Source organism: Alligator mississippiensis, chromosome 3 (genome assembly GCF_030867095.1).
Source record: "Alligator mississippiensis isolate rAllMis1 chromosome 3, rAllMis1, whole genome shotgun sequence".
In the NCBI taxonomy this organism is placed as follows: domain Eukaryota; kingdom Metazoa; phylum Chordata; order Crocodylia; family Alligatoridae; genus Alligator; species Alligator mississippiensis.
Genome location: NC_081826.1, coordinates 301,528,288 through 301,543,670, shown reverse-complemented (window position 1 = coordinate 301,543,670; position 15,383 = coordinate 301,528,288). Strand labels below are relative to the sequence as shown.

The 15,383-nt window shown below is 56.8% G+C and overlaps 1 protein-coding gene across 1 annotated transcript in view; it reads right to left on the bottom strand.

The window, feature by feature from the left end:
* Nucleotides 1-15,383, bottom strand: part of LOC102575206 (receptor-type tyrosine-protein phosphatase kappa) — a 78,847-nt gene that overhangs the window by 26,860 nt on the left and 36,604 nt on the right. Inside the window, exons 7-11 of the mRNA XM_059725373.1 lie at nt 11,818-11,997; nt 11,180-11,353; nt 2,449-2,631; nt 1,391-1,579; nt 470-691 (exon numbers count right to left, since the gene is read on the bottom strand). Coding sequence (XP_059581356.1) covers nt 470-691; nt 1,391-1,579; nt 2,449-2,631; nt 11,180-11,353; nt 11,818-11,997 — 948 coding nt within the window. The remainder of the gene's footprint in view (nt 1-469; nt 692-1,390; nt 1,580-2,448; nt 2,632-11,179; nt 11,354-11,817; nt 11,998-15,383) is intronic.

Below are 15,383 nucleotides of genomic sequence, written 5' to 3'. Positions count from 1 at the left end.
ATGGGGCCACAACTGGATGCAGTGCATGGGCACGTGGGGTTGCTCCATGGCTGGATCTGGTGCATGGGGTCTGTCCCACAGACCGATCTCATGCTTTGAGCGTGGGCTGGATGAGGCCTGCAGACCAACCCTGCACATGGGACCCAGCCCACAGACCAGCCCTGCACCGCTCATCTGGCCTGTGAGGCTGCACAGGTGGAGCACTGCTGCGCTGGGCAGGGCTCTGGGGGTCCTGCTGCAGCTGAACGTGGCCTGGCCGTGGGGAGCTGGAGGGGCTCAGAGGAACTGAGCCAGCTGCCACAACCCACCCAGCAAGGCCTTGGCCTCCTGGCTCCCTTGGCAGCCAGCCCTGGACACGGCCCTGCCCCGGCTGGCCGGAGAGACGTGGAGACTCCACGGACCAAGCTGGTTCTCGTGCTGCAGTGGGAGCCAAGTGTGACAGTGCAGGGGCAGCTCTTCCCGCACCCACCTGCACAGGTCACGTTCTCTTCAATGTGGCGCCGTCCGCTCCAGCCACCCCACACAGCCCAGACTTTCTGCTTATCCTGAGCATGCCTCGCACAGTAGATCTCAGGGAGCGATGGAGGAGACCCATCCAGGCAGCTCAGCTTCACCATCTCATTCCGGCTATAAAACGGTCGGTCTGGTGCAAACTGAAGTCTGGGGTCCCATTGGGGCCTGTGGCATTTCTCTGCAGAGACAAGGCCCATGTGTTGGTGAGGAATGTGTCCTGGCCAGCCCAGGATGGGTCTGGGGCTGTGGGATGATTTCCCAGGAGCTCCGAGAGCCCTTGACCTGAAGCAGCTATACTGGGAGTGGAGCACTGCACGGGGACAGGTCCTGCACGGATCCCCACCCATCCAGCCAAAGGCACGGGGGTGTCAGGGGCTCCCCAGCCCGCACAGCAGGCTGCTTACATCCAGCTACACGGGGAAGCACCAGGGATCCCAAACTGCTGGAGGAGCCTGGGCCAGGACCTGGCACTGACCCAGGAACATCCCAGACAGACGCAGGGTGCAGGATTTGGCCACAGGGCTGCAATGGGGAACACTCCTTCCCGCTGTCCTCCCTGTGCTCCACCCCCAGCAGAGCTGCCCCAGGCCAAGGTGGCTGGTGAGGACACAGGGGGCTTTAGCCAGGGCATGAGTGTGTCAGGCAGGGAAATACCCAGCCTGCAGCTGGGGAGCCGGACCGGGGCTGGTCCTGGCAATGGCAGTCTCCTGACGCCCCAGGGACACGGCCCAGAGCAGGAATCCCTGCTCCACCTCAACACACGTCTCTCTTTTAGTGTCGCTGGCCTCCCCCTGCTCACAGCTCCGGTGGGGAGCTCCGGCCCTGGGCTCACATCCCCCTCCAGCCCCATCGACCCCCGCCTGCACACAGCACTCACCGATGCACTTCACGCGGCTTGTGTCCCACTCAGGACGCCCGGCTCGGTCCACACACAGCAGCCAGCCTGAGCCCCCCTCAAACTGCTCCTGGCGACAGCTCACCCGGACTCTCTGACCAAGTGCAAGCTCTGTCGGGAGGGATTCTGTAAACATGAGCTGGAGCCAGTTTCCACTAAGTGTACAAAACCCTGGAGGGAAAGAAAGATCCTGTTTCAGCAGCACAGCTCCCTAATGATGCTTCCCTCCGCTGCAGGGCCGTGCCAGCTGCACAACTCATTGCCAGCCCCTCTCCCTTCAGCTGAGAGGATGTTCACCCCTGCTTGGACTGCGCCCTCCACCCACAGCCATCTCTTCCCCAAAAACCCCTCAGCCCGCATCCCCCTCCAATGCCCCACAACATTAGGGCACCCCCCAGGCCCTTTGCCCCCCACCGGCACACACATCACCTGACAACTCAGCACCCTGACAGGTGCCAAGACGTGGGCCCCGTCTGCCCTGAGCTGCCTGTGCATCCCTCCAACCTACCCACACCACGGTGCAGCTGCTCCCTTGTGACAACAGCCCTCAGCACCAGGACCCCCCCCCAGCGCCCGGCCTGCTCCCCAAGATGCTTCCCTGCCCTCTCTCCCTACAGCAGCCCCTCCATTTCCTGTTGAAGGACAGCAGCAGCCAGCACCAGGGCAGAATTTGGCCCCTTCCCTCAGCCACACCAACACCCCTGGACCCCTCGCTGCAAGGCCCCTTCCCCGGTCTGCTCTCCCCTTGACCTGCCACTCCTGGGCTGCCCTGCGCCTCCCCCCACGTGCACCCTGAGCCCCTCTGCCAGGTCCTGATGCCCTTGGCCCTGGCGGTATCCAGTGCTGGGAGCCTAGGCCCTGGCTGTGGGGCACAGACCAGAGCTACCCCGAACCATGGCAGAGGCTGAGATGCCAGCGCAGATGCCCAAGGTTTGTGCGGGGAGAAAGGCAGATGGGAGGAAGCCCCGGTGCAGCAGAGGCCACAACGCAGGACACCAGAGCCCCTGGGAGCCCCGTGAATTGGGGAGTCTCAAACTCACCATCACACCAGGCAGTCCAACTCCACCTACTCCTGCTCCCTGACAGCATGCATGTGCTGTTGGCCAGCGAGGGCCGATACCCCTCAGGGCAGCTCCATGTCACCGAGTCTCCTGGGCTGTAGGAGGGCTGTTTGGGTGTGAACTCAGCCCGGTCGTCCCCGGGGACTGGCTCTCCGCACTTTTCTGCAGAAGGAATATGGGAATGGCGTCACTGGGAAATGGCTCCAGCCCCAGCTGGACCCTGCGTGCTGTTCTCATTGGCCACTACAGAGCCACTACCTGGTCTCACGCAGATGTCCTACCTTTGGCTGCTGCATGACAAGGACCTTTGTCACCCCCTCTGTGATCCAGGGATTCCCCTGCCCGGGCAGTCAGGAGCCACGGGGAAGGCAAGAGCCAGCTGTGCCCATCCCATCCGGCCTCCTGGACAGAGAGAACCTCGAACAACAGAGCTGCTGCCCGTGGCAGCCCTGCCCGGTGCATCCCCGCGCGGAGCATCAGGACCAGCAGCGACCCAGGCTGAATCTCTTAGAGAGATGCCCATGCTCTGGCCCAGAAAGCTTCTGGAGCAAGTTTGCGGATAACACAAAACTAGGAAGGATTGTGAACACGTTGGAGGATGTGAGCAAAACCTGGCTGGAGCTGACCGGATGCAGTTCAATTCAGACGATGGTCTGGTGCTGTATGTTGGAAGGAATAATCAAAAGCACCAACATGGCAGCGCTATGGAAAAGCACTTGGGAGTTTCGGCAGACCTCAGGCTCATTCTGAGTCTGCCGTGTGATGCAGCCAAAAAGGTCAATGCGTCTTTGGGCTGAATCCGTAGTATTATTAGGTGCAAGACACGGGAGGTGATTGCGCCTTTCTGCTCAGAACTGGTTCGGCCTCATCCAGATACTGTGTGCCGGTCTCTGCTCCCCGTTTTAAAAAGGATGTGGAGAAGTTAGAGAGGGGCCAGAGGTAGCTACAGAGATGCTCAAGGAAGGCAAATCATAGGAGAGGCTGAAGGAGCTGGGCATGTTCAGATCATGGAAAAGGTGCTTAAGAGGGAACATGACAGCAGCCTGCAAATACTGGAAGGGCTGCCTTAAAGAAGAGGGAAAGCACCAGAGAGGATGCTCCGGAGAGGATGACACAGACCAATGGCTTGAAGCTTTAGATTGGAGACCTGGAAAGAGTTCTTCACTGTGAGAAGAGTGAGGGGATGGAGCAGGCGCCCAGGGATGGTGTGGGCTCCCCGCCACCCAAGGTGTTCAAGGGGAGGTTGGACAGACAGTGGGCAGGGAGGATCTGGCCTGTGCTCCACAATGGGGAGTTGTCAGCCTTCTGCGCTTTGCCGCACGCCCCCCCCCCCCCCCCCCCCTGCTTTCTGCTCCACTGCTCTGGGACTCTGATATTGCAGGTCCTTCGTCAATGTGGAGCCCAGAGCCGCACACAATGCTGGAGCTGAGGCTGAACCAGTGCGAGCAGAGAAGTGCAATCCCCTCCAGTGCCCTGCACCTAATGCTTCTAGTCCTGCCCCCACAGAGTGCATTGGCCCCTTGTGCGGGTGGGTCACTGCTACAAGCCACCTCGATTCTTCCCAGCCATAGGTCAGGCCTCCTTGGTTAGGTCCAGCTGTCTCCCCTGCACGTTGTAACCAGACGTCTGCGGTCCCCACGCCTGGGGCATCTTATCGCTATGTCGGGGGTCCTTACAGCAGGGCTATAGCCACATTTAATGCCACCTTTAATTCCTCACCTCTCCTTCTCCTTGGGCAGCAGGGCACTGCCCAGCCCCTGACCTTATGGCTGGATGTTTATTAAAAGTGGCCGTGCATCCTGTGCGATCTAGGATCACTCAGTGCTTGCAGCTGTTTCACCTCCATTTCCTCTTCTCAGCAGAGGTGTGCAGCACATTCAGCACTAAAATCATGTCCCTTCAGCAGCTCGGATGCACAGAGTCTGATCTCTGCCACGATCAAGGCAGCATCCGAGTCACACAGTCCCCAAATCCGCGCACCTGTGGTGCAAGGTACAACCCAGTCACATGCTGGCCTGTTTGTCCCCTTCCACCTGAGTGTGGGTGGAAAGTGCACGTCTCTCACATGGAGCAGCACCTGCAGGGCTTTTTAGTTAAGGTTGTTCCCTTATCTTGTGCCCTTGAACTGAGAGGCATCCAACCTGTCTCCAGCCCCACAGAGAGAGAACACTGCTTGCAGCTTTTCCCAGGTGCTATTCTCCTCTGTTCTCCCGGTGAGTAGATGCAGACAGACACACTAGGCCTGCATTGGTGAGGTCAACCGACGGTTACGGAGTTGGTGCAGCCAGGCAGGCCTCGGGTTCCTGGATAACGACCCATACTTTCGCGCAGGGTGCATGCTTGGGTGGGATAGGCTACAGCTATCCCCTAAAGGCAAGTGTGTCTTTTCTTCCAGGTTGGCTGATCTCATGTAGCGCACTTTAAACTAGCTTTGCTGGGTGATGGGGCCAAAGCAGGACTTGAGGACACCTCCCAACCACCACAGGTGATGTGCACAAGGAGTACCCAGGTAAGAGACAGGGGTCCAGATAGTCCTGGGAATTGTGGGGTGGCACACACACCAATTCAAGGCCTTATATGCCTCTACACCAGTGATCATAGTATGGGGAATAAGCAGGTGGAACTCGCCCTCTGCTAGTACAAACCCAGACATAGTAGGGCTCACAGAAACCTGGTGGGATTCGTCCCATGACTGGGCGGTGAACATCAAGGACTATAGGTTGTACAGGTGGGACAGAGCGGGGAGGAAAGGTGGGGGTGTGGCTCTCTACATCAAGGAGAAATAGACATCCTCAATGAGCAGCACGGGGTCAGAGGAGGGGCACACTGAAGTGCTCTGGGTCACAATACAGGGGGTCGGAGGGAAAGAGACTTAACGGTGGGTGTCTACTACAGACCACCCAACCAGGAGGAAGAGCTGGAACGCGGATTCTCAGATCAGCTCACGGAGGCACTTAAGGCAAGGGATGTAGTCATCATGGGTGATCTAAATTACCTGGACATCTGCTGGGAGGAGCAGTCGGCCAGGTCTGACTGCTCACGGAGGTTCCTGGCTGAGATACAGGACCTCCATCTACCCCAGGAGGTGCACAGTCCTACCAGGGGAAATGCCTTGCTGGATCTGATCCTGGCCATGGGAGACGACCTGGTGAGGGGTCTGCGGGTGCTCAACCACCAGGGCGACGGCGATCTTTGCCTGCTGGAATTCACCATCCAGTGCAGGGTGTCAAGGGCCTGCAGCAAGGCAGCAGCCCTGGACTTCAGGAAGGCTGACTTCAATGAGTTGAGGAGATTAGTGGGAGAGGCACTGGGGCCCTGGAGAGTTGGGGAACTGGGTGCCCAAGATGATTGGTCGTTCCTTAAGGAGACGATCCTCCTAGCCCAAGCGGTGACAGTCCCAACAAGAATCAAAGTGGGCAAGAGTGTTCAAAATCTCCCCTGGCTTACCAAGGGCATTCAGGAACACCTGATTGCCAAAAAGGAGGTGTACACCCAGTGCAAGGGAGGGGCTATCACCAAAGAGGAGTATATGTCCACCGCTCAGGTCTGTAGGGGGGCTGTTAGAAAAGCTAAGGCAGATACAGAGCTAGGGCTAGCATCAAGGATCAAAGACAACCAAAAGTCCTTTTTTAAATACAAAGGGAGCATGAAGAAGGCACCAGGTAACGTGGGGTCCTTGCGGGATATGCTTGGTAATCTGGTGGTTGCACCAGAGGAAAAGGCGACCTTTTTGACAAATTCTTTGCCTCCATTTTCTTGTGCAGGGACCGGGACTCCCCTATTGAGATTCAGGATGGACTCAGGAGAGACTCTGACAGGCCTAGGGTCAGGGAGGACCAAGTTAGAGAACTTCTGGAGGGGCTGGACGTGTTCAAATCAGCAGGTCCTGACGATCTCCACCCCAGAGTGCTGAGGGAATTGGCAGGGGTTATCGAGGGGCCCCTAGCACAGCTTTATGAGCACTCATGGTGCTCTGGCCAGGTGCTGGCTGACTGGAAGAGGGCCAATGTGGTACCCATCTTCAAAAAAGGGAGGAGGGAGGACCCAGGCAACTGTAGGCCCATTAGTCATTAGTCTTACTTCAATCCTGGGGAAGCTGTTTGAGAAGATTATCAAGGAGCACATCTCTGATGGGCCAGCAGTGGGGAGGATGCTCAAGGGCAACCATCATGGGTTCATTAGGGGCAGATCCTGTCAGACCAACCTGATTGCCTTCTATGATCAGGTCACAAAATCCTTAGACACGCGTGTCATGGTGGACGTAGTCTTTCTGGACTTTAGGAAGGCCTTCAACACTGTCTCTCACCCCATTTTCATTAAAAAGCTAGGCGACTGTGGCATTGATGCCTACACAGTCAGAGGGGTCGCAAATTGGCTGGAGGGCCGCACCCAGAGAGTGGTGGTGGATGGGTCATTTTCAACCTGGAGGGATGTGGGCAGTGGGGTGTTCCATGGCTCGGTCCTTGGGCCCACACTGTTCAATTTCTTTATTAGTGACTTGGAAGAGGGGGTGAAAAGCAACCTGTTCAAATTCACAGATGACACCAAGATTTGGGGTGAGGTGGGCATGCTAGAAGGGGAGGGAGAGGATACAGCAAGACCTGAACGGATTACAGGGGCGGGCAGATGAGAACAGGATGGGTTTCAACACCAACAAGTGCAAGGTGCTGCACCTGAGGGGGAAGAACCAGCAACAGACCTACGGCCTGGGAATTCCCTTCTCATCAGTGCAGAGGCAGAAAAGGATCTTAGAGTCATTACTGATGCCAAAATGAACATGCGTAGACGGTGTGGGGACATGGTCAGGAAGGCCAACCACACCTTGCCATGCATCCACAGATGCATCATAAGCAGGTCCAAGGAGGTGATGCTCCCACTCTATGAGACACTGGTCAGGCTGCAGTTGGAGTACTGCGTCCAGTTCTGGGCACCGCACTTCAGGAGGGATGTGGACAGCATGGAGAGGGTCTAGAGGAGGGCCACTCATGTGATTGGGGCCAGCAAGGCAGGCCCTACGAGGAGAGGCTACAGGACCTGAACCTGTTCAGCCTCCACAGGAGAAGGCTGAGGGGGATCTGGTGGCCATCTACAAGCTTACTAGGGGGGACCAGCGGGGATTGAGAGAGACCCTGTTCTCCTGTGCACCTCCCAGACTAACAAGGAATAACAGCCATGAGTTGTTTCAGAGTACATTCAGGCTGGACATATAAAGGCACTGTGGCAGAAATGCCACCGTCGGTGCCCCTCTCCAGAGACCTGTCTCCACCAGCCTGAGAGGCTGGTGTTGAATCCCTCAGGGCGGGGATCTCCCACCTTGTCTACATGACAAAAGCCTGGTGCCTGGGAGGTGGATGCTCTGGTCACCTGGGCAAGGGGGAAAAGCCAGGCCCTGCGCGGGCCCAGGTAGCCAGGGATGCTTGGGAGATTGGTCAGCTTGTGGCCAGTATTGGCAGCTTCGATTGGACTGGGCTGCTGAGGTCAGAGAGGTTATTTAAGGGCCCAGGCCAGGAAGAAGGCAGCCATTAGCCATGCGGTCATCCAGGTGAATCTGAAACTGGTTCTCTCCTCATAGCCGCATGCTCCAAAAGTGCCCTGCCCCCAGAGGAGACTCCAACCACCTCTGGGCGATGTGAGTGAGTAAGCTACTCGAGATCCGATTAGATATTTAGCTTCAGTAACTCAGATGTGTGTTAAAACGGCTACCTCCGCCATCCTAGTTTGCTCTATGGGATTCTTTGATATTCCTGTAATATTCCTCTGATATTGCTCTACCTTTTACCCTGTTTCCGCCCTACCCCTGTAATCAATAAAGTTCTCCTTTGTGACCGGTATGGGAGACTTATTGTGGGGTGGGTCTAAATTATGACTAGGAGGGCCCTTAGGTCTGCGGACTAAGGGAGACTTTCCTAATAAGCCAGTGACTTGGGGAAGTGCCCCAAGTGTTTGTATTGGGTCTAGGACCCATTGGACGATTAGGCCTGTATTCTCCAAGGTGTGCAGAGCCAGAATTGAGTCCAGAGCCTTGGATGGTGGCAGCGGAAACCCCCAGCTAGCGGGTGTGCTCCAGGGAAGGGGTCAGCCGGACGGGAGGCACCCCAGGGATGTACTCGGAGCCTGGAAGGTGGTCGGGCGCAGGTAGGTGGGCAGCTCAACGCAGGAGCGCCCCCTACTGGCCCGCCACAGGCACTACTTCACAGTCAGGGCGGCTAGGATCTGGAAAAAACTTCCAAGGGAAGTAGTGATGGCTTCTACCCTTGGGGTCTTTAAGACTTGGCTTGACAATTACAAAGCTGGGGTCATTTGAGCCCAGTTCTCTCTCCTGCCCATGGCAGGGGGTCGGAGTAGAAGATCCTACACCCTACTGGTGAACAAGTTAAGAGGCTGTGACTTGAATGACTACACAGTCCGGTGGGTGGTGAATTGGCTAGAGGGTTGTACCCAGAGAGTCGTAGTGGATGGGTTGGTTTCAACCTGGAAGGGTGTGGGCAGTGGGGTCCTGCAGGGCTCGGTCCTTGGACCAATACTCTTCTATGTCTTCATCAGCGACTTGGACGAGGGAGTGAAGTGTACTCTGTCCAAGTTTGCAGATGACACAAAGCTATGGGGAGAAGTGGACACGCCGGAGGGCAGGGAACAGCTGCAGGCAGACCTGGATAGGCTGGACAAGTGGGCAGAAAACAACAGGATGCAGTTCAACAAGGAGAAATGCAAAGTGCTGCACCTTGGGAGGAAAAATGTCCAGCACACCTACAGCCTAGGGAATGACCTGCTGGGTGGCACAGAGGTGGAAAGGGATCTGGGAGTCCTAGTGGACTCCAAGATGAACATGAGCCGGCAGTGTGATGAAGCCATCAGAAAAGCCAATGGCACTTTATCGTGCATCAGCAGATGCATGACGAATAGGTCCAAGGAGGTGATACTTCCCCTCTATCGGGTGCTGGTCAGACTGCAGTTGGAGTACTGCGTGCAATTCTGGGCGCCGCACTTCAAGAGGGATGCGGATAACCTGGAGAGGGTCCAGAGAAGGGCCACTCGTATGGTCAAGGGCCTGCAGACCAAGCCCTACGAGGAGAGACTAGAGAAACTGGACCTTTTCAGCCTCCCCAAGAGAAGGTTGAGAGGCGACCTTGTGGCTGCCTATAAGTTCATCACGGGGGCACAGAAGGGAATTGGTGAGGATTTATTCACCAAGGCGCCCCCGGGGGTTACAAGAAACAATGGCCACAAGCTAGCAGAGAGCAGATTTAGACTGGACATTAGGAAGAACTTCTTCCCAGTTCGAGTGGCCAAGGTCTGGAACGGGCTCCCGAGGGAGGTGGTGCTCTCCCCTACCCTGGGGGTCTTCAAGAGGAGGTTAGATGAGTATCTAGCTGGGGTCATCTAGACCCAACACTCTTTCCTGCCTATGCAGGGGGTCGGACTGGATGGTCTATTGAGGTCCCTTCCGACCCTAACATCTATGAATCTATGAATCTATGAATCTATGAACCAGGACACAGGGAGAGAGTCTGATCCATCTGAAACACTCTCTCTCTGTAAATCTCCAAGCCAGATCTCTACCGTCTTCTGGATGATACTTGTAAGTGTTTCTAGAGAGCTAGTCAGCTCCCAGTGATGCATTTGCGTATCAAACGGCTGCCTCAGCCAGACTGTTTTGCTCAATGGTAATCCTTCAATAGTGCTCTACCTCTTACCCTAATCTAACCCTACCCTCTGTAACCAATACAGTTCTCCTTTGTGACTGGTGTAGGAGACTTATTGAAGGGTGGGTTTAATTATGCCTAGGAGACCCCTTGGGTCAGCGAACTAAGGGAGACTATCCTTTTTGGCCCCCGACTTGGGGAAGTGCCCCAAGTTCTTGTATTGGGTCGAGTACCCATAGGACTATTAGGCCTTTGTTTTCCTGAGGACACAGGACCCACACGGTCCCTTCTCGTGGTGGTGGCAGCACACATTACCCCTGGACTCTGTGGTGGGGGTCGAAAGGGGGGTCTGCCAGGGCTTAGGCACCCCTGGAGAGACATGTGGAGTCCAGAAGGTGGATGGGCATGGTGAGGTGGGAAGCTCAACACAGGAGCTCCCCCTACTGGCTTGCCACAAGGCCATAATCTTTGCAATCAACAACCAGGACAGCAGACCAGCCTGACCACCCACCAGCGGCAGGGTAGGGCCAGGAGCATGCTGCCCACCTCCCAGGAAGCCGGGCCACTGGGCAGCTGAGAGGGCAAGAGCCATGGGCTGGAAGGAGAGCAGGCAGGAGATGGGCTGATGTCAGCCCAGTGAGGGACTCTCAGGGGAGAAGGGGCTGAGCCCTGGGCTCTGCCTCCCACCCCCAGGCACAAGCCAGGCCCAGAGTCCAGACCCCTGGGACCCCGGAGATGAGTCCTCTGCTCCCATCTGCTCCCCTTACTCTGCCACTCCCAGGCTGCCCTGTGCCTTCCTCCATGCACACCCCAGTCCCTCTGCCAGCTTCCGGTCCAGACACCGAACTGTCCTTGGCCCTGGTGTTACCCGGGGAGGGAGCCTGGATCCTGGATGTGGGGCACAAACCAGGGCACCCCCAAACCACAGCAGAGGCTGAGATGTCAGTGAAGATGCCCTGGGCTTGTGCATGGAGAAAGGTGGGTGAGAGGGAAGCCCAGGTGCAGGAAGGGCCATGATGCAGGATCCCAGACCCCTGGGAGCCCCGTGACTCGGGTCTCAAACTCACCCACACAATAGACAGTCTCACTCCAAGTTCCCCACTGTGTGCAGGTGGTCTGGGGCACTGAGGGCCAATAGGCCTCCGGGCAGCTCCACATCACCACATCGCCTGGGTTGTAGGATGACTGTTTTGGCGTGAACTCAGCCCGTCTGTTCCAGGAGTCTGGTTCTTGGCACTTTCCTGCAGCAGGAACATGGGGACGGTGTCACTGGGAAATGGCTCCAGCACCACTGGACCCTGCGTGCCATTCCCATCAGCCGCTACAGATCCAGATGAGACCTGGTCTCAAGCAGACATCCTGCCTCTGGCTGCTGAATGGCAAGGCCCTTTGTCACCCTTCCTGCAATTCAGTGCCTCACGCATGTGATTCCCTGGGGGTACCCCGTGCCCTTCTCAATGTACGCACCCCCACGCTCCAGGAGATGTGCATGCCACTGCCCCTCTGGACCCCGCTTGCACGTCCCCATTTCCAAGCTGAGAGTCCCTGGGATTCTGGACGGACAACCATCCCCAAGACAGGGTTTGAGGGCTCACCCAAAACATGGGGGCAAGACTCCACCCTGGCCTGGAGGCAGCAGTGTCAGCGAGTGCCCAGCTGCCCGGCCAGGCCCTGAGGCCATGGGGTTTGAGGGAGCCACACTTACTCTGGCAGGTGGCCTCCTCACTCCACACACTGTGGCTCCCATTCCAGAGGCATCGGATCATGGGCTGCGAGGGCTCATGATCCTTTGTGCAATTCAGAGTCACCAGCTCCTCCCTGGCATAGTACAGCTTGTCTGGGGCAAAGCGCAGATATGGGTCTCCGGTGGGTTTCTGGCACTTTTCTGTTAGAAGAAAACCTGGGTTTGGAGCATTGGTGAAAGACAAGCCACAGGCCCCCAGGCCACGCCCTGCACATAGACACGTAGAGGGGCCCCCCACACACGTGTGTAGCAGTACTTATACACCCACGCCCCACCCCCACACTGTCCCTCAGCGCACACCAGCTCACACTGCCACCCAGCCTAGAGTAACCAGCATGTACTCCTGAGCTCCACATACCATCAGTGCACACCCACACCACACACAGGCCTTTCAAAGGGGGATGATGATGTTCCCGTGTGTGCTGTTATATATGCCCAACTCCTGGCTCAATGGCCCGGGCCCCATCGGTGTAACATCCCAGGTGTGCATAGGCCAAGCGGGGACACTCCACGAGCCCTCAGCAGAGATGAACGTTTGCACCACTGATCCCTTTGCAAGGCACGAGCGTACACAGAGACACTAGGAAAATTGCTTGGAAAACAATATGCTTGAGAGGGGTGTGGTGAGCAGCAGGACAGTTGTCAAGGCAACTATGATGTGAAGCGTGTGATTGGAGGACCATAAGATGGGGTGTTAACATGTGCCCATGGCTATAAAACACCAGCGTAGGAGCATCTCGAGGTGCATTGGCACGTTGCAGGAGAGCGACTGGATCGCTCCAGACCTGGGTTTGTCGGAGGGAGACAGTGGAAGTGCATGTGCGGTGCTTGCATGGATCCGGCCACATGCTCATGTGCCAGAAAGTTGAGGAGGGCTTGGGCTCTGGGAGTGCAGGAGGGTTGGTTGGTGTCTTCTAGAGTGGCCAGACCACCCAAAAACAAACCAGGGAGCACCCAGCAAAGGCTCCCCACAGCTGGGACACCAGGGGCACCAGAGCGGGAATCCCTGACACCGGGGTAAAGAAGATCCTGGAAGGAGAGTGGCCAGACTGCTCCAGGACCAGAGCCGAGATGAGCTCCTGCCTGGACGCTCCATTGCCTGGGCTCCATTGCTGGATGTTTTCCTCCCATATTAACTTGTATTATCTTGCTGTTCCTGTTTGTTCCAAATTTGCATGGAAGACTATAGTTATTTGTTTTGTCATTAATAATAAATCACCATTATTCCCATCTTCAGTAATCGCATGACCGTGTTTGCCTAATACATGGAGGAACCCTAGTTGGACATCCTACCCTGCATTGCTGGGCACCTTAGGCTACTTTACCTTTTTCCATCTCTTTTAGGACCAATTCAAAGAGGGATTTGGCCCCTCCAAATTGTGGCTCTCAATGTCTCCAGTGCCACCTATGTGACACCCACTGACAGGGAGTGGCCCTGTTGTGCCAGGCGCTGTTTGCACCGAGAGAGGAGGGTCCCTGCCCAAAGGGCTCACGCAGACACGGGCCATGAAAGGGGGCAGCCCCAGCACTGCAAGACAGGATGGTGGGAGGGTGCAGCCACACAGCTGGGTCCCCGCGACTTGGGAGGGGATTTGCTACCTGGAAAGAAGAGAAAGGGGCAGGCAGGGGAGAGGAGGAGGAGGCAGGGAAGTGCAGGTGCAGCACGGAGTGAATGTGGTGTGAAGAGGCTGGGACCAGGAGCAGAGAGAGGCTTGTGCTGGCCTCGCTGGCCTTCCTCCAAGCCAGGGCTTCCCTGGCAGAGCTGCTCTGGGAGATTGGCTGTCTGAGCGTGGGCTGCACAGCTGGGGCCACAGCCAGACCTCTCCATGGAGGCTTGGGGCACAGCCGGAAGAATCAGGAAGGCTTGAAACAGTGATGAAGTGTGAGTACAGTTTCAGGAGGCATCAGTAGGAGCAGGAGATGCAAGACTCGGGAGATGCCTCTGCTCGGCACTGGTTCGGCCTCCTCTGGATACAGAGTCCAGGTCTGCACTCCAAGTTTTAAAAAGACACAGAGAAGTTAGAGAGGGGCCAGAGGCAGCAACAAAGATGCTGAAGGTCTTGGAAGGCAAGTCACAGAAGAAGAAGCTGAAGGAGCTGGGTATGTTCAGCTTGTGGAAAAGGCACCCAAAGAGGGGACATGAAGCAATGTTCAAATACTGGAAGGGCTGCTGTCGAGAAGAGGGAAAGCAGCTTTTTTCTCTTGCTGCAGAGAGGAGGATGTGGAGCAATGGCTTGGAGCTGCAGCCCAGTCAGTTTAGGTTGGATATGAGGAAAAGCTTCTTCACCATCAGAGCAGGGAGGCAGGGAACAGATGTCAGGGAAGCTAGGGGCTCTCCACCTCTGGAGGTGTTCAAGAGGCTACACAAGCATTGCTTAGGGCCAATCTAGGTGCAGCGATGCCTTCGTTCAGCCAGGAGCATTTCCCAGGCCTCTGCACTTGGCTGGTTGCCACATGGGGCTGGGGAGGAACTTTTCCCTGCTCCTACATCTGTGTGGTTTGCCGTCCTCAACAGTGCTGGGTGCTGCTGCAGCCCGGGCTGGGGATGGGACTGGGCTGTGCCAGTGCTCCTGTGGGACCAACCCCGATGGGGACTGAGCTGTGCCAATGCATCTGTGGGACCAACCGCACAGGGTCCTGGTGAGAGGGTCTTGCCTCCGTACTCAGGCTCAGAATAACACTCTTTGGCGAGACAGGCAGCGAGCTGCTGGGGAGGGACGGTCTTCACCTCTCTCCACTGGGGAGGAGTCTCTTCTCAGCCAGACGGGCTGACCTGCTCCACCGGGCTTTAAACTGAGCCCGCCGGCGGACGGGGGGACTACCGCCACTGCTGGCCCGCTGAGCAACCCTTGCAAAGCCAGCAGGCCAAGGCACTTAAGGGAGCCCACCCCTGCCCCAGCCCTGGTACAAGCTGTAGGCGAGGTTAGGGCCCCCAAGGGGACACTCACCTGCCTGTACATAAATGCCAGGAGCTTGGGGCATAAGCAGGAGGAACTCATCCTCCTGCTTAACACAAATAATTACAATGTCCTTGGTGGGATGAGGGAGACCAGGTGGGACTCCACCCATGACTGGACCACAGGTATAGATGGCTATACCCTGTACAGGAGAGATTGAGTACATAAAAGGGGCGGGGGTGTAGCTCTCTATGTTAAGGAAAGCTACACGTCCCTGCAAGCTGATGTTGGTGACCAGGGAAGATGACTGGAGACCCTCTGGGTTAAAATCCGTGGGGAACACGGCACAGGGGACACAATGGTGGGAGTCTGCTACAGACCTCCCACCCAAATTCAAGAGCTTGACCAGGAGTTCACCCAGGAACTGGCTGAGGCTGCATGCTCCAGGACCCTGGTTGCCTCGGATGACTTCAACTACCCAGACATCTCATGGCAGGATCACTCAGCCAAATCCGAGCGGTTGCAAAGCTTCCTATCATGTGTGGATGACCTCTACCTGACTCAAGAAGTCTACGGGCCAATGAGAGGTAAAGGTCTGCTCGACCTCGTCCTGGCTACTGGGGATGACCT